At 43.6% G+C, this 23,765-nt stretch overlaps 1 protein-coding gene across 8 annotated transcripts in view; it reads right to left on the reverse strand.

Moving 5' to 3' along the window:
• MON2 (MON2 homolog, regulator of endosome-to-Golgi trafficking) overlaps positions 1 to 23,765 on the reverse strand; it is a 163,172-nt gene that overhangs the window by 51,484 nt on the left and 87,923 nt on the right. For all 8 annotated transcript variants that reach the window (XM_039503322.1, XM_039503312.1, XM_039503343.1 and 5 more), the window contains 5 exons: positions 23,179 to 23,354; positions 8,054 to 8,216; positions 7,200 to 7,493; positions 5,866 to 6,064; positions 177 to 799 (listed from right to left, as the gene is read on the reverse strand). In XM_039503322.1, coding sequence (XP_039359256.1) covers positions 177 to 799; positions 5,866 to 6,064; positions 7,200 to 7,493; positions 8,054 to 8,216; positions 23,179 to 23,354 — 1,455 coding nt within the window. The remainder of the gene's footprint in view (positions 1 to 176; positions 800 to 5,865; positions 6,065 to 7,199; positions 7,494 to 8,053; positions 8,217 to 23,178; positions 23,355 to 23,765) is intronic.

The following is a 23,765-nucleotide window of genomic DNA, read 5'->3' on the forward strand; positions in this document are numbered from 1 at the left end:
GATTGTTCTTCAAAAGAAGCAAAATTATCTTTTACAGAAGAATAGTACATTATAAACCCAGAAGTAACTAGGCAACTAAGGTTAATTTAACTCAACATAGTGCAGGTGGTAAAGCAAAAAAACCACTACATAGTATGGTTTACCTTTCAAAAGGACATCTAAAGCTGTATTATTACCTTTTGTAAGACGTCTAAAGAGGTAAGCACTGCTTCCTGCAAACTTGTCAAAACTGCTTCAGTATAAGATGGCAGGATGAAAGGGGAGGCATCAGAACTGATTGGAACTGAAACAGCACCATGTAAAATGACACCAAGCTTTTGGAGATCATCCATGCTGAAACCAGTTTTGATGTGTTGGTAGAGAGCTGGGAATATCTGAATTAAAGCTGTGAGAAAAGGTTGGCTGGGTATGAAAGTCAATTTCTCACAAGTAATTGGAGGCTTTGTACTTTCTGAGCCAATCCTATACCAGGTGTTCCAGGCAGCCCACCAAAGATTTAAATCTTCAATCTCATCTGTTATTATAGGTGGCTCAGATTCATTATATCTTCCAATTCTTTCTCCTATAGAGTCAGTTCTCATGAATGATCTGCCCAGACCAGTAGCAGTCATTGCCCCTAGGAGGGCAGGCACATTAATAGCAGGTGGCGTATCAGGTTTCTCTGAGTCTCGGACAGGAGAGACAATTTGTAAAATTTCCTGAAAACTTTTCAGAGCAGCCAAGGAAACTTCATTGTTTTTGCTGAGTGCTGCAGACTGGATGTGATCAAGAAGAACATCCCAGGCTTTGGAAAAATCTCCTATTTAAAAAAAAAAAAAAAAAAAAGGTTAAATCAGTTTGAGGCTTTTTTTTTTGCCCCTTCATTTCATAGGAGTTGGAGGAGGGGGAAGGTACCTGCCTTCAACTGCTTTCTGAAAGAATTGGCTTGTGAAAAAAAAATGCACATAAATAAAGGAGAATTATATCATTGTTTGTATCAGTGACACTCAGACCTCAGTGGTTCTGGAGCCAACTTAGCAATCAATATTATCCAAAAGGGCCACAGTAATGTGAATTCATTGTTTAATTTGATATATATATATATTTTGCTGTGAGAATACCACCTTCCTGTATAAGTTTACCTTTCAAAGGAAGGTATTATTCTCACAGCAAACAAGTTCATATCTTAGTGCAAGTTGATAAATTAATTGGTTAACAAAACATAGTAAAAACATCCTTATTGGTTAATAATTTAGATTGGTTAATAATTAAATCACACAATGTTTAATATGTGCTGCAAAGAGTTAAAGGAGACGCAGTAAAGAGCCATTTGTGGTTCGTGAGCCTCAGTCTGAGTATCGCTGGCTTATATCAAATCTGCTACCTACATGTTGCACTACATGATTGGAAATGCATTCTCTTTATCCTGAATAGTGGGACTGATCCTGTTAGCATTATGCATACCATCGTTTTCATAGGGTCAAAGGCCAGAAGGGACCATTAGAATAGATCATCTAGTCTGACCTTCTGCACATCTCAGACCATTTAATTTCGCCCCGATAATCCTTATACTGCACCCAATTATTTTAGTTAGATTAAAGCATTTCAGTGTCATTGCCCCCCCGCCTACACACACACACCTGCAGCTGGGGAGCTACGGGGTACCCGCCCTGCCCGTGGCGGGTTGGAGCTTGGGGGCACCACTGTATCAGGCAGCGTGGGTACCGCACAGCTTCCTGCCACTTCAGGAGGCTGCGGGACCCTGCAGCTCCCAGCCGCCAGGGCTGCAGTCACGGAGGTTCCGTGACCAAATCGTAGCCTTACCCATAGCCAGCACAACTATGCCAGAAAACCCCAGTGTAGACGTAGTTATGCTTGCAGAAGAGGGCTTCTGTTGGTATAGCTCATGTTGTTTGGGGAGATGGTTTAGCTATGCCAGCAGAAAAACTCCTTCTGCAAGATGCATCTCACTAAGGGGCTCTGCTAGCGTAACTATACCAGCAAAGCATTTGTAGTGTACATAAGCCCTAAACTTGTCGCAGAGAACATGCAAGGCCCTTACAATGGCAGGGAACTGATTAGTTGAGATATGTACATATTGCAGGAGGCGATACATGCCCCATGCTGCAGAGGAAAGTTGAATAAACTCCAAGGTCCTTATCAATCTGACCTGAAGGAAAATTCCATCCCAAAAACTGGTGATCAGTTTGGCCCTGAAAATGTGAGCAAGATATACCAGCCAAGCATCTATGAAATAGGATTCTTTGTACTATCTCAGAGTACTGGTCCACCCCACTCAGTGTCCTGTCTCCAGCTGTCGACAATCTCTGATGCTTCAGAGAAAGCCAGAACCTCCCCCACTGCCCTCCCCACACATAATGTATCTGGCCATTGTGCATCAGAGGAAAAAATTCCTTTCTAATCCCTGCAGGCAACAAGCTGAAGCCCAGATGTCTGTGGATTTCAACAGGAGTTAACTGTATATAAAGGACGCAGGGTCAGATCCCTAGCCATTCAATATGCTCCTACGGTTCTCTTAATGAAACAAAATTCCATGATAATTATATCTTCATGGAGTCATAGGCATGTTGTATAGTAGCCAGATATTGAGGGAGTTATTTAAGAGAGATAGGCACTACTTTCTAACTTAATTATGTCAACTAGAAGCACAATCACTAAATTGGAAATTAATGGAAATACCTAAAATGGTTTCTTGGATTAACAAAACTTTGAATATATATATTAGTTACACAAAACTTAATTTAGTAAATGAAATGGGAACTATGGGAAGATTGGGGGGGGGGTTGCTAATGAATATACTGAGAGAATAATTCTGCTGTTAAACATGTCATCTAGTCTTCCATTTCCAGTTTTCTATGGTAACTCACTTGTTCCAATTCTTTATGTATACTGTAGCAGGGAAATGAGGCCAGAATGCTCTAGACCAATTCTCCTATGGCACAGAATTACTAGAATGCAAGAAAGCAGAAACCAGACTTCACAGAGACAAAGTACAAGAATAGTGGCCACAGAGTGGAGGCCTGCAGACATCAGAAAGGAATTTTCAAAAGATTCAAAGTTGGGTGCCTAACTCCCTTCGGCTCCTTTGAAAATCCCAGTCTATATCAACTAGGTAAGGAAATATGTGGCAGCAAGTTACCGCACCTAAAACTAGTGTGAAAACACATAGAAGAAGCCTAACAAGATTAAATTAAAATAAGAATTTTAATACAAGGTGGTAAAGGGAGGAGTAGTTACATATGCAAGAAGTTATGAAGTGTCCTCAAAGGAAAGATAAATGTAGAGGCCTTTTCCTACAAAGTTTAAATAAGTGGCTACTACAGAACATGTCCATAACTTCAATTCCCTGTATTGGGTCATTGTTACCATGATCTTTCCCAACAATTCTCCATGACAAAACCACAGATTTCCTTTCAAAGGATGAGAGTTAAACCAGAGTATTTATTACGGAAGTTCTATTCACAGTTCCACAGTTAAGATTGAGTTCGGCATTTAAAGAAGGGTTACAATCACTTTGTAATGAAGAAACAGTGTACCCTCCTCTAAATTGCATCTTCAATCTTTCAGTACAGAATGAATTTTCTGGGAATTTACAAGTAAATTAGTTAATTTGTTTGAATTCATAACAAAAATTGATCTTTGAAGAAATTTAGCATCCTCTTCAAAACATATATAGCTAAATGAAGAAACTCTGTTATGAACAATAATGACACAATGACTATTAATCCTAAATATTTCTTTTAAAAAACTGTACGTTGCACCAGATCTATTCAACAGGAAGGACCAGAAGTAGAAATGCATGAGGTGACGTGCAATGAAATTTGGGGGAAAAGCAAAGGAGGAAAGTGGAACGGTGTGCATAATGGAAAGTAAGAGGCAGGAGAGAGGGTAAAACGCAGTTCAGGTACCTAAACAACTTTAAGTCCAACCTGTAGTGATATCATTCAGTAACCCAATAAGACAATTCTGGTAGCACATAATAGTGTTTGTAGTCATGGATTAAACTGACTTTTAAGGACACATTAAGATTTTCAATTTTTGTCACTTCAGGAGGAAGTGAAGGTTGTTTGGGTGCCTTAACTGTACCTTTCCACTGCTTAACATGTATGGATTTCTGTTAAATTTAAACTTAACTCTGAATTTTCAGCGTTTGCAATGTTTGGGGTTGTTTTAATTACAATATTTCTGCAATGTTTTTACTTATAAATCACTAGTATGTATGCAACCTTAAATCTGGTTTTAGGTAGTTTAAATCCATGACTAGAAAATGATCATGAAAACTTCATACCTCATAGTACACCTATTTCATCACATTTATTCAAATGATTATTTCTACTGTATCAGAATCTGCAGAATAGCACATGTAGTCAAAGCCTGATACATTCAATTAAAATTAATTAAAAGGAAACAAGCAGATCAAATATTAATTTTACTTTTCTTTTCCCTTTTCTCACAGTCTGTCATGGCAATGTGACCAAGTAGATGACAAAAATTCATCAACACAGCTTGAAATTACTTTTCACCAACTATATACTTCCTTAAATCTATCATTTTTCCATTTTGAATGCATTTAAGAAATACCATTTCACACTTTACAGTACTTAGAAAATGAAGTTCTTTTTGCAATTTATTAACTTAGAACCCCTCTGAGTACAAGCCTAACTCAGCTGAAATATTTTGCCTATGTTAGACTGTAAACTCATGTATGTTACACATGGTTGTACAGTTCAAGCAGTGTCAGCACTTGCTAATTAATCCTATTTTATATACTAATAACTTTGCAAATTCCCAAATGGTGAATTGTTATAAAAAGGGAGAGGAGAATAAGTAAGGAATGCCAGAGAGAGCTACAAGGAGGGTGAAGAAGCAGAGAGAAAAGAAAGAGAAGAGAAGGTAAAAAAAAAGGGAGAACAGCAAACACAAGAGAAGAAACAAAAAGAATGATGAAGGAAGAGAAAAGGAAAGATTTAGAAGGAAAGAACTGATGGACTTACCACTATTAATTTCAGTTAGTGAAGAGATGCCAATCAAATATTTTGAACTAAAATAACATCAGAGGGAAAGTGGATGGATAAAGAGGAAGAGGAATCACTTGAAAGAGTGTAATCTTCAATTTCTTCTACTTCATAATGAGTCTCAATTTTTTTCCTTAATAAATTTCCCTTGTTCCTTTTTTTAAATTATGTACATCATTGACAGTGCTAGTGGACCCCCCAAGACACCCAATTTTTCCCCTCCATTAATTAGTTCACTCAGATGCTCACGTAAAGGATTTAGGAAACTTTACAAGAACACAGCTTAAAAGTCAACAGCAGAAAATAGGACAGAAGAAAGCTATATATAAATGTTAAAATATCAGGGCCTGTTAATAGTTTGAGACTACAGAACATGTTTTTTGTGTTAGGAATTCTCTCTCAGCAAATGAGGGGAAAACCCAGCATTTTTGGCAATGATTCAAGAAATGCTTACAAAATTATGATTTTAACAAATATTTGACACCTGGAGTCAGGAATAATAGAATTAACATCAAATGTAGCCGCGCTTGGTATTTAAGAATTCTAATTCTGAGCACCTGGGATTGCAGGCTCAACAACAGTTACCACTTTTCAAAGCAGATACTATAGAATATACAGCTGTAAGATTAAATACTTTGCCAGTGATCTAACCAAAAAAAAAAAAAACTTATCACAAAACAATTTAAAAAGTTATATTACAACATCTGGCAATAATATTAAATATTTGAATTGCTACATTTGACAGAACTGGGATCTAGTGAGCCAACTGCTAGCACTGAAATTGTCTGTGCAAGTTTTATTAGTAAAAAACCAAAACACCACACAGTTCTCAAACATTAAGAGAGCCTACCTAAAGGTTGTAGTAAGTATCTCCTAGTGTTGAATATTCTCGCTACTCCCGCCAATGTTAATACCCATGTCTCAGCCCATTGTTTCTCTGCTGTATCCCTTGAATGATGAATGAGAATATTGCCTCCTCCTGACTCAATCTTCTCTTTGTCAGCTGTCGTGGAAGACTCTCTAACCCTATCCAACAGGTGAAACAGAACCTACGATATTCAGAAAAAGGATGCATTGATTATTTCAGTCACATATTTCAACTCAGGTAAATGTAACAAGGAAATAATAAAATTGCGCACATTTTCTCCCTTTCCCTGTTAAGTCCCAGAAGGCACTCAAAGGATTCCTCTATTTCACCCAGCCTTCTCAGCACCTGTAGTGAGGGTACCTGAATCAGCCAGCTGATCGGATAGGCTGGCACATGGATCTTGAGATGATGAAGGGCCATCACCACCATGATCAGAAACTTTGAAAATATCCTTAGTGCTAATAAAAGACCAACACACTGACAACACAGAGAAAATCTGAGAAACCTATGAAGTGCCTCTGTAGTAGGTATGTGCATTTGTCTCTCTTTTAGATTGGCTGATGTCAAGAGATCAATAGGTCTGAAGTGCCACGCAGATGGCATGTATGACAGCAGAATCAAGCTAGGTATCATCATAGAGGAACATGAGTCCCACAAGGGACAAGCAGTCTGCCCAGGTTCTAGGCAAAGGGATTTTCACACACAGCTGGAGAGGGTCAGAAACAGAAGTGGCAGAAAAGCTAAGCCTCCTATTAGATCATCCCAGTCACATGGATAAGGAATTACTTTTTTCCATGTGCTCTTCCCCAGGAAAAGGAAGTTGCTTTAATTTTTTCCAAGTAGAAACAAGATCCATGTCTTCCTTTCTATCTGAGGTAGAAGGAAAACTGGGTCTTTGATGACCATGCTACTCTCACAAAGGGCACCAAAATTTTATGCAAAGGAATCATGCATCTATCTGTGTGGAGAGTGTAAGAATGAGCAATACAACAGTCCAAGACCAGAGGTTACAAACTGAAATACTGGTGTCAATTTCATGAGCACATCTGTGTGTGTTTGGGGCAGGGGAAAGAATAAAGATGATGTAAAAATGGTGATAAGCTAGCCTAGGGGCAGCACAGAAGGAAAAAGAAACCATCTGGAAGCTCTAAGAAAGTTTAAGATAAAATAGTTCCTAGCTACTTTGTGTGTGTAAATTATATATTATCTTTAAAAATCCTATAAAAATTAAAACTGGTATTACAATAAGCATGTGTAAGAGATGGAGACTACCAAAATGTGGATGCTGTATTCTACAGCAGCTTTTTACTCAGTACCTTCCATATAACTGTGTGCCATGTTGAATGTTGAAGTAAAGTTCCATGGGCACCAATTGTAGAAAACAATGTCTGTCCAGCACTCTTTCTAACTGCAGGTCGTGGATCTACACAGAGTTCCCCCAGCTTGGCATACAGACAGAGCCAAAGGCAGTCAAATGGCGGTGCTGGGTGGAAAGGGCGATTTAACAACACTCCCTTCTCTTCTGCCTGCTTCTGCAATACTGCTTCCTCTTTGTTCAGCTCTTTTTCAATGGTTTCACCTCTTTGGAAGAAATAATCTGAAATATTCCACTACAAACAAAAAAAATGTAGGAACACATTTTATGTATGGAAAAATAAATATTTAAATACACATTGATAATTGCTCTGATTGTGAAGGAGCAGTGTTTCTAATTTGCCCATTTTAAAGTGTACTGCAAAATATGTCCTAAGCAACTCTTAGCTCTACTGATTAGAGAAGGATTACATTTAATTATTCTTACAAACAGAATATCAAGAACTATATTTATTTCCAATCTTCAGTTTTTAGGCTCTTAAGACACAGATGTATACAAACTGAAGCATCAGAAAAGGATTATTAAAATCTATAATGTTTCTACTAAAAACGTTGATAATCGTCATCTCTCTGCAACTCCATTCATTTTACATAATCATGTTTGTTTCAATAATAATTTACTTAAAGACAAATTCTTATCACTACATTTACATTGACCTCAGTGGGAGTTTTATGAGAGAATGACATGCAGTTTCTGGCCTTTATCAGGATAACAGTCTAGACATTAACTAGCATTAACAAAAATAATTAAATAAAAGCCACACTAATCCTCATTATGAATGCAAATGAAACTCACCAGCAAACCAATTGATGTTAGGCTAATGTTTAGTTCTTGATTGTGAAGTCCAAAGCTTCCTGCAACTTCAACAACTATTTGTAGGCAAGTGCATGGCATTGTTGGTAGGAAGTCTGTCACAACCAACTGAAGACACTGGAATGCAGTTCGTATTAAGGACTCTCTTGAGGAAATTGAAATAAGGTACATGTCATTTTTTTCTAAGAGGGTACAAATCATTCTATTATTATGCACCAGGATGCAACATTACTAAAGAAGAATAATCGGATTTACACACTTGCTCTAGATTCAAGCAAAATTTGAAATACATTTAGGATTTGTCCCAACTGGGGAAAAAAGATGTTCGTGGGTTTTGTGTTTGGTGTGGACTTTTTTTGTTTTGTTGTTCTTAAGAATGTGTTAGCTGGCACATTCTAAATTCTAATGCAGAGAAGGCAAGTTATACTTTAGCACCTTGGCTAGACCAGTTGAAGCACAGGCTCCCCCAACTCTGCCAGCTTTCACATGCTGAGGTACAACTTGCTTGTCTAACTGGAGTTTTAGAACTTGTTAGCTAACATTCTAAAATACATCTTTATCCTTGGCGATATAAACCCTAAATTAGGTGGCAAGACCGAACTGGCCTGCAGAAAGTGGCAGAAAAGGAAGAAACCAAGGAGGCATGACAGCATGCAACTAAGCAACTGGATGTAGCAGGAGACAGTGTCTAACATGTAACCTCCTTTCTTCTCTTTTCTTTTCATTTTACGCTGTTAAACCAAAAACCTTACTGCTATAATTAAAACTGCTGTTTTCACTTGCTCTGAGTTAACATGGAAACATTCAAAGACGAAGTGGTCGTACAGAAACTTGAGTGGCTTCAAACAAGTAGATGCTACTTCAGCACACTAGAAAGTGTACAGAAGTAGTTATCCATGCACAGTAGCTGTTTTGAAGCTGATGTGGAAGTCTTTGTTAAGGGCAGACATTCCTGCACATACACACATATGCCCTTAGTTAGAAGCTGGAAGATCCAGTCCAGTCAGATCCAGCTCAGCCTTGCACGGAGAAGATGGAGCTGGCAGCGTAACCCAGACAATCTATGGAATGAATCTAAATAAAGTTTCCTGTAAATTTACAGAAGTCAGTGGGACTGAGATTAGAAAACCCCATAAAAGAGGAATCGCAGACTGGAGTCAACTGCTTTGTGAGCTGTACTACATCACTGAATCAAAGACACCATTTGAGCCTAACAGCTACAGAAATTATCAGGTTTTTTCCTTATTTCAAGTTGTGGAATAGTTCTGAATAGAGGTGCATCAGTTCTATATTGGCTGAGCCCTGTGGAAAAAAAATGTATGTTTTCAGTTACCAAGCTCTACAAGTAAGAGAAAAAACAGTTACCTATCCTTTGTAACTGTTGCTCTTCGAGATGTGTTGCTCATGTCCATTCCATTCTAGGTGTGTGTGCACCCACAAGCAGAGTCATCGGAAACTTTTGCCTTACTGGTATCTGTAGGGTCGTCTGTACCATCCCCTTGAGTGCCGCATTCATGCGTTGGTATATTAGGTGCTGACCTATGACCTCTCAGTTCCTTCTTGCCAGCAACTCTGACAGAGGGGTAGGAGGGCAGGTAATGGAACAGACACGAGCAACATCTCTCGAAGAACAAGTTACAAAAGGTAGGTAATCGTTTTTTCTTCTTTGAGTGCTTGCTCATGTCAATTCCATTCTAGATGATTCACAAGCAGTATCCTCAGACCTGGGTTCAGAGTTCAGGGTCTTGTGGCTTGTAACACTTCTCTACAGAAGCCAGCATCGTCCCGGGCCTGCTGGGTAAGTGCATGAGACGAGAATGTGTAGACGAACGACCAGGTGGCCACTCTACAGATGTCCTGGATAAACTAGGAACGTTGCTTAGGTGGCTTACGCCCTGGTTGACTGGGTGGTTACAAGATTCAGGTCCCATTCTGGAACAGGGTCCCTGATGTGCGGATAGAGGCGCTCGAGGCCCTTGAGGAACCTGGCAGTCATGTCCTGGGCAAAAAATGACCTACCCTCAAGCAATGGATGGAAAGCTGAAATAGCGGCCAAGTGGACTTTGATAGTTGAAAGGGACAGGCCTCGGAGCTTCAGATGCAGGAGGTAGTCCAGGATCAACTGTAGCAAGGCCCACTCGTGCTGAATACCTTTATCCGAGGTCCAACAAGCGAACCACTTCCATTAGGCCAGGTAGGTCATTCTGGTGGAGGGCTTTCTGCTTCCCAACAGGACCTACTAGACAGTGGCTGAGCATTCCTGCTCCTCTGCATTTAACCATGCAGCCGCCAAGCAGTTAGGTGCTGCCAGGTTCAGATACAGAGGACTGCTGTGGTTCTGGGACAGCAGGTCGAGCCTGAGTAGCAGCTGTAACGGAGCAGCCACCGAGAGGTCCAGCAGCATGCCAAACCAGTGCTGGCATGGCCAGGTGGCACTATGATGATCACTTTCGCTCTGCTTGATTTTCATGAGGACTATGTGAATCAGCAGCAGTGAAGGAAAAGCATACAACAAAGCCCCCAACCACTGGAGCAGAAAAACGTCCACTGGGGAGTCTGTCGATTTCCCGAATTGAGCCAAAAACGTGGCATTTCCTGTTCTGCCTGGATGTGAACAGGTCCACCAACTTCTGGAAGATAGAGCTGAACACTTCTGGGTGGAGGGACCACTCGTCGTGAGACGGGAAGGTCCTACTGAGGTGATCTGCCAAAGCATTCCTGGCCCTGGGAAGGTGAGTGGCAGGGGGAGGAGTGGCACTATATGTTAAAAAGTGTGTATTCAAAATGAGTAAAAAATCTAGCGAATCCACACAGGTTCCATAAGTCTCTATGGATAGAAATTTCATGTTCTAAAAAAAAAATAAACATTCTATTATTATATTATCCACCCACACCACAGAGTAGTGATGATGATGAAATGAAATTAGAGAGAGAGAATAAGAAAATATCAAAATAATATATAATAATTTTATTTATCCCATCCCCATATTGATTTCACTTCAACATTTCATGCAGAGAGAAAGAATTTCGAAATATTTTACTTGACTGCTTCATGGCTTCATGGAGCAGCAGGACCACAAAGGGCGCGGACGACTCGACTCTATCCTTAATCCTGGAGGGGGAGAGCGAGTCTGGTCCAGAGGGGGAGTAGGACCATAATGACCATATAATAATAATAAATACACATCATCACATCCCCCTGTGGTGGGAAACACACCACCCAACTGCACACCACTGTGGAAAGGGGAAAAAAACAAAATTAGTTAAACAAAAAAGAAAAAGTTAAAAAAACAAAAGAAAGTATTGAAAGAAAAAGTTGCGCCTTTTTAAAAGACACCATAATTTTTAATAACAAATTAATACCCCAAATTAAAAAAAAAAAACAAAAAAAAAAAAAAAAAAAAAAAAGAAAAATAACCAAAAAGAAGAAAAAAGAAAGAAAAAAAGAAGAAAAAAAAAAGAAAAAAAGTAAAAGTAAAAGTGAAAGAAATTAAGAAGCAAAAAGCCAAAGAAGAAAAGAAGAAAAAAAGAGAAAGAAAAGAGTGTAATAAGAAAAGAAAAGAAAAAAAAAAAAAAAACAAAACAAGTAAAAAAATTTTTTAGGCAAAAACAACAGGAAGCAGCCAGCCAACCAGTGAAAATACAAAAAAAAAGGAAGAAAATAATAATTAAGTCAAATAAAAAAAAGGAAAAAAAGAGAAAAAAATAAAGTCTTCACCTCAGTCTTGAGGAGCTTCTGAGCTGAGGATGGCTGAAGTGACTGAGCTGGAGACTGAGTGAAAAATGGGTTTGGTTAGAAATTGAAGGTAGACAGTTCAGGATTTTTGGGATTAAATTATACAGGACATTAACAAGTGTCACCGGGACCAGATGAAAGAGTTCCAAGAGAAAGAAGAAAAAGTCACTTAAAAACTATTAAACTATTAACTAAACCTGTACTAAGGAATGTAAATATGACTGATAGAATGAATAATGCTAAAATAATTAAAAAATTTAAAAAAAAAATTTAAGCAATTAAAAGGATTCAGGTGAGAGGCAAATAAGTGATTAAATTAGTAAATTAATAAAAATAATAAATAATAAAAAAACAAAAGTCATAAATAAAAAAAAAATAACAAATAGTAAAAAAAAACAGTAAATCTAACTACAAATGTTCTTCTTCTTCTTACAAAGGAGTTCTTAATCTTTGAAGAGGGGAACAAACATGTGTGACAAGGGGGATCCAAGAAAGCCTTTGACTTAGATTTCAAGAGGCTTCCTCAAAGGTCCATTAAGCTTCATGGAAAGGAAGGAAAGCTGGAGGAAAGGAAAGGAAGGACAGGAAGGGAGGGTGAGAAGGAAGGGGAAAATTTCAGGAATATTCTCAGAATGGAGGGTAAATTCTAATGAATGGAAAGGTAAACAAGTCCCCCAGTGATCCTATTCAATTTATTCATAATTCAATTTGGGAGAAATGATGGAAATGAGTAAACAGTGTGGTGTGCAAGAGTGAAACTAACTAAGATAATGATGATAAGAAACTAAAGAGAAAGAAGAGAAAAAAGATCTCAAAAAAAAACTAAAAAATCAACAAAAAAAAAAAAAAAAAAAAAAAATAACGTGAAAAAAAAAATGCACATTGGAAAAAATAAAAAAAAATATTACATAACCATATGGCAACATGATGGGGGCTATACAACATGTCAGAAAAGATCTTGGAGTTATGAAGTGAATTCTTCTCTAGTTCTGTCCATGCAGTGTGCAGAAGTGCAAAAAAAAAAAATGGAAAAAAGAAAGAGAAAATAAATATAGAATAAGAGGAAAAAGAATATATTATTATATAATATACATCCATCATAACATCTCCCTATAGATGTACAGATGTGATCTGTGCATATCAAAAAAGAAAAAAGATAAAGAGAAACTAGAAAGGTTCAGAAAAGAGCAAAATGAAAAGGGGAGGGGAGGAAGAGAGGAAAAGAGAAGGGAAGAAGGAAGAAAGAAAAAGAAGAAGAGTTGAGAAAAGAAAAGAGAGAGTGATGAGAAGAATGAGAATAAATGAAAAGTTGATAGAGAAAGTTATTTAAGAAAAAGAAATAATTATATAAAATTAAAAAAATTAAAGAACAAACAAATAATAAAACAAATAAAAAATTAAAAAAAAATAAATCTTCTTCAAAAAGAGTTCTAAACTTGTGGAACTCCTTTAGGGAAATGGCTAGGTGAGGAGGAAGTGAAAAGAAAAGGGGTAAGGATGTTGGAAAAAAAATGGGGGCAAAGGCTGGTGGATAAATGGATGGATGATAGAGATGGAATGGGTGTAAGAATGGTGATGGAGATGGATGGCAGGAGAGATGGAGGGATGGAGATGGAGAGATCAGATTGACCTTTGGTTGACCTGTCATGGGCTCCACTTGGGTGGACTGATGGCAGCTGTGGGGAGAGCTTATGGGGCCTGATGGGACTTTGGTCTGACCTTGTTCTTATGTTCTTATGTTCTTATGAGATGGATGCCGTGTTGTACACAGTAGTTCCAGAGCTTGAGGACTTCCTCGTAAAGGGCAGATGGTGTGGTTCTGCCCCACTTGATATAGAACATAGCTGTTGTATTGTCCATCAGGACCTGGACCACCCTGTTTTTAAGTGAGGTAAGAAGGCGTGGCAGGCCAGGCGAACTGCTCTGAGCTCCCTGATGTTGATGCGTAGGGACTCAACTAATGATGCTGCATGCTGACATTGCCCAGGTGGGCTTCCCACCCCAGATCTGAGGCATCGGAGATGAGGGTCACCGATGTGGATAGAGCCGCAAAGGGAACTCCCTCCAACACCAATACAGGACTCTGCCACCAGGTGAGTGACGACAATACGTGGTCCAGGACCCTGACCACATTGTCCAGGCTGTAGACCAACACCAGCCAAGTCTGCAGGGGCCTGAGGCAGAGCCACATATGGCAAACCATGTAAGTGCAGGCCACCATGTGGCTCAACAAGTGCAGGCACATGTGAGCAGTAGTAAGAGGATGGGCTTGCATGCACGAGATGAGGTCCACCACGTCTTGGAACTGAGCCTCAGGGAGGAAGGATCTGGCCTGAGTAGAGTCGAGGACCGCTCCAATGAACTCTATGCTTTGTACCAGAATTAAGGTTGACTTTTTCTCATTTATTTACAACCGCATGTCATGACACGTGGAACAAACAAGATCGAGATACTGCCGCACTGGAACCCGAGACCAACCCTTTATTAGCCAATCATCAAGATATTGGTAAATTTGAACACCCCAGCACCTCAGGTAAGCAGCCACTAGGTGTTAGGCACTTCTTGAACACTCTTGGGGCTGACGGGAGGCTGAATGGCAATGCCGTGAATTGGAAATGGCGCTGGCCCAGAGTAAAACAAAGGAAGCACCTGTGCCCTGGGAAAATGGAAATATGCATCCTTCAGGTCGAGGGCAGCGTACCAGTTTTCCGGATCCAGGCAGCGAATGATGGAGGCCAGAGAGACCATGCGAAACTTCAACTTTTTGAGAGACTTGTTGAGATGACGCAAGTCCAAAATGGGACTGAGGCCCCCTATTGCTTTCGGGATTAGGAAGTAGCGGGAGTAGAACCTCTTTTCTTTTCATGTCTTGAGGGACCTCCTCCACCACCTCCAGGTACAGAAGGTTCTCGACTTCTTGGACTAGGAGTTGCTCGTGAGAAGGGTCTATGAAGAGGGATGGGGAAGGGGGGTGGAAGGGAGGGTCAGCCATAAACTGCAAGGTGTAAGCTGAGGATATTACTTTGAGCACCCAACGGTCCAAGGTCAGCTGAGACCAGGCCGACCAGAAAGGGCAGAGGCAGTAGAGGAAAGCATGGGAGTGTGGATCCTGGGAGGTGACTGGGGTGTTGTCCTCGAGTGCAACCTCAACATGACTGCTTCTGGCCTCCTTGGTTCCTGGAAGGGCCAGGCTGAGAAGACAAATGGGAAGACAATGGGTGTCACCGCTTAGACCCCTTGTCTCTATCCTTTCTCCTGTAGGTCCTAGAGGACCTAGATTGTGGAGGCGGAGGGCAGAACAGTTCCTGGCCTGCTAAGGAGTATGAAGTCCCAAGGAGTGGAGGGTGGCATGGGAGTCTTTAAGGCCATGGAGTCTCAAGTCCATGATCTTGGAGAAGAGCCCATCCCCCTCAAACAGGAGGTCCTGTATAGTGGCCTGCATCTCCTGGGATAACCCGGAGGACTGCAACCAGGAGCTGCACCTCATGGCCAACATTTGAAGGACCCCCCTTGCCACCACTATGCCTTCATCCACTAAAGCGGTGAACTCCTGAGCTCGGACCTGTGGGAGGGCCTCCTTGAATTTGTTAAGGGAGTCCCACAGGTTAAAACTGTACCTGCCTAACGGGGCCTAGTGGTTAGGCATCCGAAATTGCAGGCTTGCCATCGAATAAATCTTTCTGCCAAGCAAGTCCATAGAATCATAGAATATCAGGGTTGGAAGAGACCTCAGCAGATCCCCTGGTCCAGCCCCCTGCTCAAAGCAGGACCAACACCAACTAAATCATCCCAGCCAGGGCTTTGTCCAGCCTCTTGGTGTCTTTGTTTTTCGGTGTGCCACTGACTTGGCCCTGCCTGTCCGTTCATTAATGGCAGACATGACCAGTGACGCTGCTGGAGGGTGCATATACAGATATTAAAACCCTTTCATGGGAAGGTAACACTTCTTTTTCACCTTCTTAGAAGCAGACAAAATCGAAGAGGAGGTCTGCCACAGTGATTTGGCAATCTTAAGGACCCCTGAGTGGAGGAGCAGGGGGGCTACCTGTTTCGGAGGGACCTGCCACTGCTTTGTTCGGAGACGACGATGACAAGTGCACTGCTGGGGGAGGGGTGTGTTCCTCTTCTCTGGAGATGGCTCCTTAGGTGCTGTAGTTCGATGCACTGCCTCCAAGTCGGATTCGGTACCGTACTCCGACTCCAGTGCCAGCAGTGCTGGGGGCAGTTTGTCCGAGTCCACCAGGGAGGACTGGTGGGAATATGGGACCAGCATCATGGACACGGCCCACGGGTTCCAGTATGGCCATTGAGCGGGTCCTTTCCCTGCTGCCATGCTGTCTCTGCAGGTGCCGTGCCAGCTTATCAGCTCAGTGGTGAACCACCCCTCCTTGGAAAGGGGCTGAATTCCCCGTCCCAGTCCAACCATTGCCCTTCTGGCGACCAGGGCAGAACCATCAAGGTCTGAGTCTGCTGACTGACACTGGTCGGCTACGGTGAGGTAAGGATCGGTGACTGCCCGACGAATGGTACTGAGGGGGCTGGAGACTGGTGCCATGACAGGGAGTGATCCTGCCCCAGTGGGGACTGACATCTGGGAGACCACCTGAGCGAGGGTGACCTGCACCATAGTGATCTTTCATGGGAAGCTTGCTGGTATCGGTGGTACGGGGACCAGTGCCTAGACTCTGGTGTCCCATATCTTGTAGCAGGAGAGTGGGGTGTCGGGGTTGGAGATACGGTGTTAGGGTTCTAGACCGAAGAGACGGTGATCTACACCTGAGGTCTGGGGGACCAACAGTGCTTCACTGCCCTATGGGGTGGTCCCATGATTGGCTTGCTCTTAGGTGCTGGGGCCTTACCAAGTCCAGAGCCTGGCGCAGTGTCTGCAGTACCGGTCAGCCAACTTGCTCTTTAGCTGCTGGGGCCACTTCGGGCAACGAGGACCTGAAGAGAAGCCGGGGTCCCCTGCCGCTCCTGGGAGGCAGATCCCTGGCTAGGCTCGGGTGTCTGACCTCAGTGGTACCCCCATGATGGGCACATAGCCTGACATAGGTCCTTTGCCCGAGGTCCCTTTCCCCTCCAGTGCCAGGGGGCTCTTCTTCTGCCGCTTCTACGGTGCCGGTGTTGCGCTCCACACCGATGCAGAGGTGGGTGGTGCGGGATCCGAGTGGGACATCTCCAACACAGGACGAAGTGCAGCCTCCATGAGGAGGGCACTCTAGTGTATATCCTGCTCCTTCTGGGTTCTGGGGCAAAAGCTCTTACAGATTCTTCACTTGTCCTTCCTATGGGACTCCCGAAGCACTTCAAACAGCTGACACGGGGGTCACTAATACGCATCGGCCTGTTGCATGATGAGCATGGTTTGAAGCTGGAAGAAAGGGGCATGTCCCACTCAGGGGTAAAGTCCCAGCCGGGACTCTAACTACAAACTAACCTAACACTTAATTTAATTGCTAACTAATGTGACAGATTCAGACCAGAAGAACATAAGAGAGTGGTAGAAGGCAGGGATATCAGCCTTCAGAATGAGCAGGTCCCTGTTCCCTGGATAGCCAAACAAAGGCTACTCCAGACCAATTAAGACACCTGACACCAATTAACCAGTTAAGGCCATTAGGTTAATGGAAACAGCTGGAACCAATCAAGGTCCCGCTTATACTGTTTAAAAGTTCTCCTTCCAGTGGCCTCCGGGGAGCTGAGGTGATAGAAGCTGGAGGAGAGGAAGCATTGCTGAATCCTGAAGTAAGGGTGAAGCTAGGAAAAGGGGACCATGGTGGAAGTGGCCCAGGAAATCAAAGCAGAGTCAGTGATGAAAGGAAAGCCTCCAAGAGCCACTACCATTAGGGTCCCTGGGCTGGAAGCCGGAGTAGAGGGTGGGCCCGGGTTCTTCCCCCACCAAACTCTAGAGAGATCCCCTGGAGAAAGGAAGAAGGACTCAGTCCAGGCAGGGGGCCGAACTGTGCCTACTGAGCTCTATGGATCAACAGAGACTGTGGGGTATTCCCCCTTCCCATTTCCCGTACTGACCGGTGATGAAAGTAACTCAATAGGCTCTTGCCTACTGAGTTACTCTTGCCACTACAATGAGAAAAGGAGGTCACATTGGGGCCTTATTGAGTTTGAGGCCACTGAATCTGCCCAGAAGCGCAGGACCCACCAATACAGGCTCGGAACTTTGTCACACTAATTACCTACAAACTATATATAAAGACAGACAGACAATGGGCTGTGAAGAACCGCTAATGCTCTTGCGCTCTGACAAACTATCCCAGGTGGTAAGGAGGAACTGAGAGGCGATAGGGTCGGCAGCGCCTAATATACCAACGCGTGAGCAGGGCACGACCATCTGGATACCGCTAAGGCAAAAATCTCTAACAACTGTGCACATGGGCACGCACACACCTAGAATGGAATGGACATGAGCAAGCACTCGAAGAACTAATTTTCTTTTGTAATTTCAATATTGGATCAAATTACTGGACCATATTTTCGTCTCTCCCACAATGGCAATGCTCCCGTACCAAATGCTTCAGAAGAATGCACAAGAAACCCCATAATGGACAATTATGGGATAACTTGTCTATAAAGGAAGGTTTTCCCCCCTAAACCCTGTCAGTTAGCAGTTGGTCTATGCCTTACAGTTTGAGGGTTTATATCCTTTGCAAATGTTTTCTCCTGTGTAGTTTATCTTATAAGAATAATGAGAATATCTAAACATCTAATATTTTCTATTACTATTAAGTTCTTGATCTGAATGATATTGTGAAGAAATGAGTTCTGCAAGTGAATTATAAATTCTGTAAAAAAGACGGTTACTCACCGTTGTAACTGTTGTTCTTCGAGATGTGTTGCTCCTATCCATTCCAGTTAGGGTGTGCGCGCCGCGCGTGCACGGCTCTTCGGAAGATTTTTGCCCTAGCAACTCCGGCGGGTCGGCTGGGCGCCCCCTGGAGTGGCGCCGCTATAGCACTAGATATATACCCCAGCCGACCCGTCCGCTCCTCAGTTCCTTCTTGCCGGCAACTCCGACAGTGGGGAAGGAGGGCAGGTCTGGAATGGATAGGAGCAACACATCTCGAAGAACAACAGTTACAATGGTGAGTAACCGTCTTTTCTTCTTCGAGTGATTGCTCCTATGCATTCCAGTTAGGTGATTCCCAAGCCTTACCTAGGCGGTAGGGTCGGAGTGAGACGTGGCAGAGTGTAAGACTGCTGAGCCGAAGGCTGCATCGTCTCTAGATTGTTGCACCAACGCGTAGTGGGAAGCGAAGGTGTGGACAAAAGACCAGGTGGCTGCTCTACAGATGTCCTGGATGGGGACATGGGCCAGAAAGGCGGCAGACAAGGCTTGTGCTCTCGTAGAGTGAGCAGTGAGGCGGCTAGCTGGCACACGAGCAAGCTCGTAACATGTCCGGATACATGATGTTACCCAGGAGGAAATCCTCTGAGAGGAGACCGGCTTGCCTTTCATGCGATCAGCAACTGCTATGAATAGCTGGGGCGAACGCCGGAAGGGCTTCGTTCGCTCTATGTAAAATGCGAGGGCCCTGCGGACGTCAAGGGTGTGAAGCTGTTGTTCCCGACTTGAGGCGTGCAGCTTCGGGAAAAAGACCGGGAGGAAAATCTCCTGGTTCAAATGGAAGGCCGACACCACCTTAGGGAGGAAGGCCGGGTGTGGCCAAAGCTGTACCTTGTCTGCATGGGAGATGGTATACGGCGGACCAGCCGTTAGGGCGTGAAGCTCGGAAACTCGTCTTGCTGATGTTATAGCGACGAGAAAGGCCGTTTTCCATGACAAATAGAGCAGGGAACACGTGGCCAAGGGCTCGAAGGGGGCTCCCATAAGCTTGGCTAGAACTAGGTTCAAATCCCAGGACGGGGCAGGACGCCGTATCGGCGGGTACAAGCGATCTAGACCCTTAAGGAAGCGGGAAACCATCTGATTGGAAAAGATGGACCGTTCTCCTATGGCCGGTCGAAAGGCGGACACGGCCGCTAGGTGTACTTTCAAGGAGGAGACCGTGAGTCCTTGCTCCTTAAGGGACCAGAGGTAGTCCAGGATCGTAGGAATGGGGACTGCGAAGGGATTGAAACCCTTTTGATCGCACCAGAGTGCCAAACGCTTCCATTTCGCGAGGTAGGTCGAGCGCGTGGAAGGCTTCCTGCTTTCCATCAGGACTTGCTGTACCGGCGCAGAGCAGTCGCGCTCCGCTCGTGTCAGCCACGCAGGAACCAAGCTGTAAGATGTAGGGACTGCAGGTCTGGGTGGCGAAGCCTGCCGAAGTCCTGTGTTATCAGGTCCGGCCATAAGGGGAGAGGGATGGGATCTCGTACCGAGAGCTTGAGCAGCAGGGTGTACCAGTGCTGCCTCGGCCAGGCCGGAGCGACGAGTATGAGGCGGGCCCTGTCCCTCCGAAACTTGAGTAGCACCCGGTGTACGAGGGGGAATGGAGGGAAGGCATACAGCAGGTGATCCATCCGGGAGCGGAGAAATGCGTCCGATAGGGAGCCCTGGGAGCGGCCCTGGTAAGAGCAGAACTGGTGGCATTTCCTGTTCTCTTTGGAGGCAAACAGGTCTATCCGGGGAAAGCCCCATCTTTGGAAAATTGTGTGCACCACATCGGGACGAAGGAACCACTCGTGGGAGAAGAACGACCTGCTGAGATGGTCTGCCAGCGTGTTCTGCACTCCTGGAAGAAAGGACGCTACAAGGTGAATCGAGTGGGTTATGCAGAAGTCCCAAAGGAGCATCACTTCCGTGCAAAGCAGGGAGGAACGGGCCCCGCCCTGTTTGTTGACGTAAAACATCGCCGTCGTGTTGTCCGTGAAAATAGCCACACAGCACCCTTGGAGATGGGCGTGGAAGATTTGACACGCCAAGCGGATCGCCCGCAGCTCCCTGACATTGATATGGAGGGAGAGCTCTCGGGGCGACCAGAGACCCTGGGTGTGTAGGTCGCCAAGGTGTGCCCCCCGCCCCAACGCCGAGGCATCTGTGGTCAGGGTGACGGACGGGCGAGGAGGGCGGAATGGAACTTCGGCACACACGACCTCTGGGTCCAGCCACCAGTTGAGCGAATCGAGGGTCGGTTTCGTGACCGTGACCACCATGTCTATGGGGTCACGGTGCAGGCGGTACACCGACGCAAGCCAAGTTTGAAATGTGTGCAGGCGCAGCCTCGCGTACATGGTCACGAACGTGCATGACTTCATGTGGCCCAGGAGGCGGAGGCAGGACCGCACCGTTGTTGTGGGAAAGGATTGTAGGTCCTGGACGAAGGAAACCATAGTTTGGTGCCGAGGTTGAGGGAGGCAGGCCCTGGCTAAATTGGAATCCAGGACCGCTCCGATGAACTCCACTCTCTGTGATGGAGCTAAAGTGGACTTCTCGGCGTTTATCAGAAGTCCTAGGCGCTGAAACAGGGCTAGGATCTCGGCCACTTGACGTGCTACCAGTTGGCGGGATGGGCCGCGGACCAGCCAGTCGTCGAGATACGGGTACACGTGTATGCGACAACGGCGGAGGGCTGTGGCCACCACTGCCATGCACTTGGTGAAGACCTGCGGCGCAAGGGTAGCACCGTAAACTGGTAGTGCATGTTGACGACGACGAAACGCAGGTAGCGTCGATGAGGAGGGTAAATCGCGATATGGAAATATGCGTCCTTCATGTCGAGGGCGGCAAACCAGTCTCCCGGATCCAGGGAAGGAATAATGGTCCCCAGGGTTACCATGCGAAACTTGAGCTTGAGTAGATATCTGTTGAGCTCTCGGAGGTCTAGTATAGGTCGTAGACCTCCCTTCGCCTTGGGGATTAGGAAATATCGGGAATAAAATCCCCTGCCTCGCATGCCGTTCGGCACCTCCTCTATGGCACCCAAACTCAACAGAGTCTCGACTCCATCAAGAGCTGCTTTAACCTAAAGTCTCTCTCTTTCTTTGTCCTCGGCTTGAACGACTTTCAAATAGGGCACTTATCTGCACGATGGGACTCTCGGAGGCAGCGCAGGCAGGAGTCGTGAGGGTCTCCAATCGGCATGGGCCGCTGGCAAGCCGAACAGGGCTTAAAGCCCGGTGCCTTGGGCATGAGCCCGCACCGTTTCGGGAAAAAGAGGGGCTAAGCCCCCCCGATACCCCTTAAACTACTAACGAACTAACTAATCTAACTATGTTAACTAACTATATACACTAATTACAACAAGAACCAGAGATAAGCTAGGGATGTGGAGGTCAAGAGAGCACTCTACTGTTCCAACGGCCGTCACGGGCGGAAAGAAGGAACTGAGGAGCGGACGGGTCGGCTGGGGTATATATCTAGCGCTATAGCGGCGCCACTCCAGGGGGCGCCCAGCCGACCCGCCGGAGTTGCTAAGGTAAAAATCTTCCGAAGAGCCGTACACGTGCGGCGCGCACACCCTAACTGGAATGCATAGGAGCAATCACTCGAAGAAGAATATTTCCTTTTAATAATTTTAAATGTTTAGCCTCTTGTTCTTGTGCTAAGAGAGTAAATAAGCACCTTACTTAACTTCTCTGTGTCAAAATTTTGGCTCATTTCTTGCCTTCTCTACTTGTTTTTTAGGCTTTTAAACAGAGATTATTAAAATAATTTAAGATCAACACTATGTAGCGATTGTTCTATGGCCCAGAGGGAGAAACCATTAAATATTTTCTGAGTTTAGTTGTTAATATTTCTAATCTTCCAACAGGGTGCATATACAGAGCAGGGATATTATAAAGCAAGTTCTATCTTGATTAAAAGAATAAAAGGAAGGACATTTGTAATGAAGGTACTTAGGAATGGAAATCACCTCTGGCCTTTTTCTTTATTGTTGCATGCATTTTCATAAGCTAGTGGAAAAGGCCTATGAATTTCTCTTGTGAATCACTTAGTTATTTTGTGGGAATTGGTATCCTAAAATATTACAAACAAAAACATGCCATGGATTTATTCAGCCAGGTTTAATGTAAAATGTATCTGTGAAGTTACTCTTGTCATTCATCAGTATTTTTACTGTCAAAATTCACCATTACTATCAAAATGTATTTAATTCCACGGTAATAGAAAACAGTAACAAACCCTGTATAGGTCTCTCTCTAACACACACATCTTTCAAAGCACCAACCTTTCCATAACATTTATACTAATGGCATTATCAGTACAAATCTGCAGATTTAAGTGATTTTTTTCAGTCTCTTGAAAGATTCATTCAGTAGAAAGCTGACAATCTGTGACTTTAAACAAAACTTCTTTTCTGGGGAGTCCAGCTATTTAGAACATAGAAATAACTAAAAACAATTATGAGTATTAGTAAATGGTGAGTTCTCTGGTCTTCTTATCTATATCAGGTTTATATCAACCACTTACCCTTGATCACTTCTGATTGCTCCCATGACACCAAGGACTAATGGCCAGCCAGGTCCTAGACTGTCACCTTGACTCTGCAAAATCTGCAATACACACTCCAATTGTTTGAGCCTGATATCAGGATGAATAATGTTTGACAGTTCCTTCAATGGATTTAACAAAAGCAACTGCAGCCTCTAGAAATAAAATAGAGAAACAACAAGGAGAGAAATAACTAACAGATGAAAAAGCACCCTTATGAAGCCACAATACAAATCTGCATTTTTTAGAGTGGGATTTTCAAAAGTGCCTACAAGTCATCAGTTGGAGGCTGGACATCTAACTTCTTTAGGTACTTTTGAAGATAATTTTAAGGTATACGTTTTTTCTCCCTCCTTAAAGTATTATATTTCCCAACAAATTTGGAGATACTTTTAAATCTTGAAGGTGAAGTTTAAACTTAGGAAATGTAACATTATATTAAAAGATTGCAATGTATTATTTTAAAATAAGCACCAAACTATATCCCAGTATGAGGGTTACTCTTTTAGACCCAAATGTATTCAAGCCACACAGAAACTTAGTGCAGTGTAAATGGAATTGTCATC

This window comes from Mauremys reevesii, linkage group 1 (assembly GCF_016161935.1).
Source record: "Mauremys reevesii isolate NIE-2019 linkage group 1, ASM1616193v1, whole genome shotgun sequence".
NCBI lineage: Eukaryota > Metazoa > Chordata > Testudines > Geoemydidae > Mauremys > Mauremys reevesii.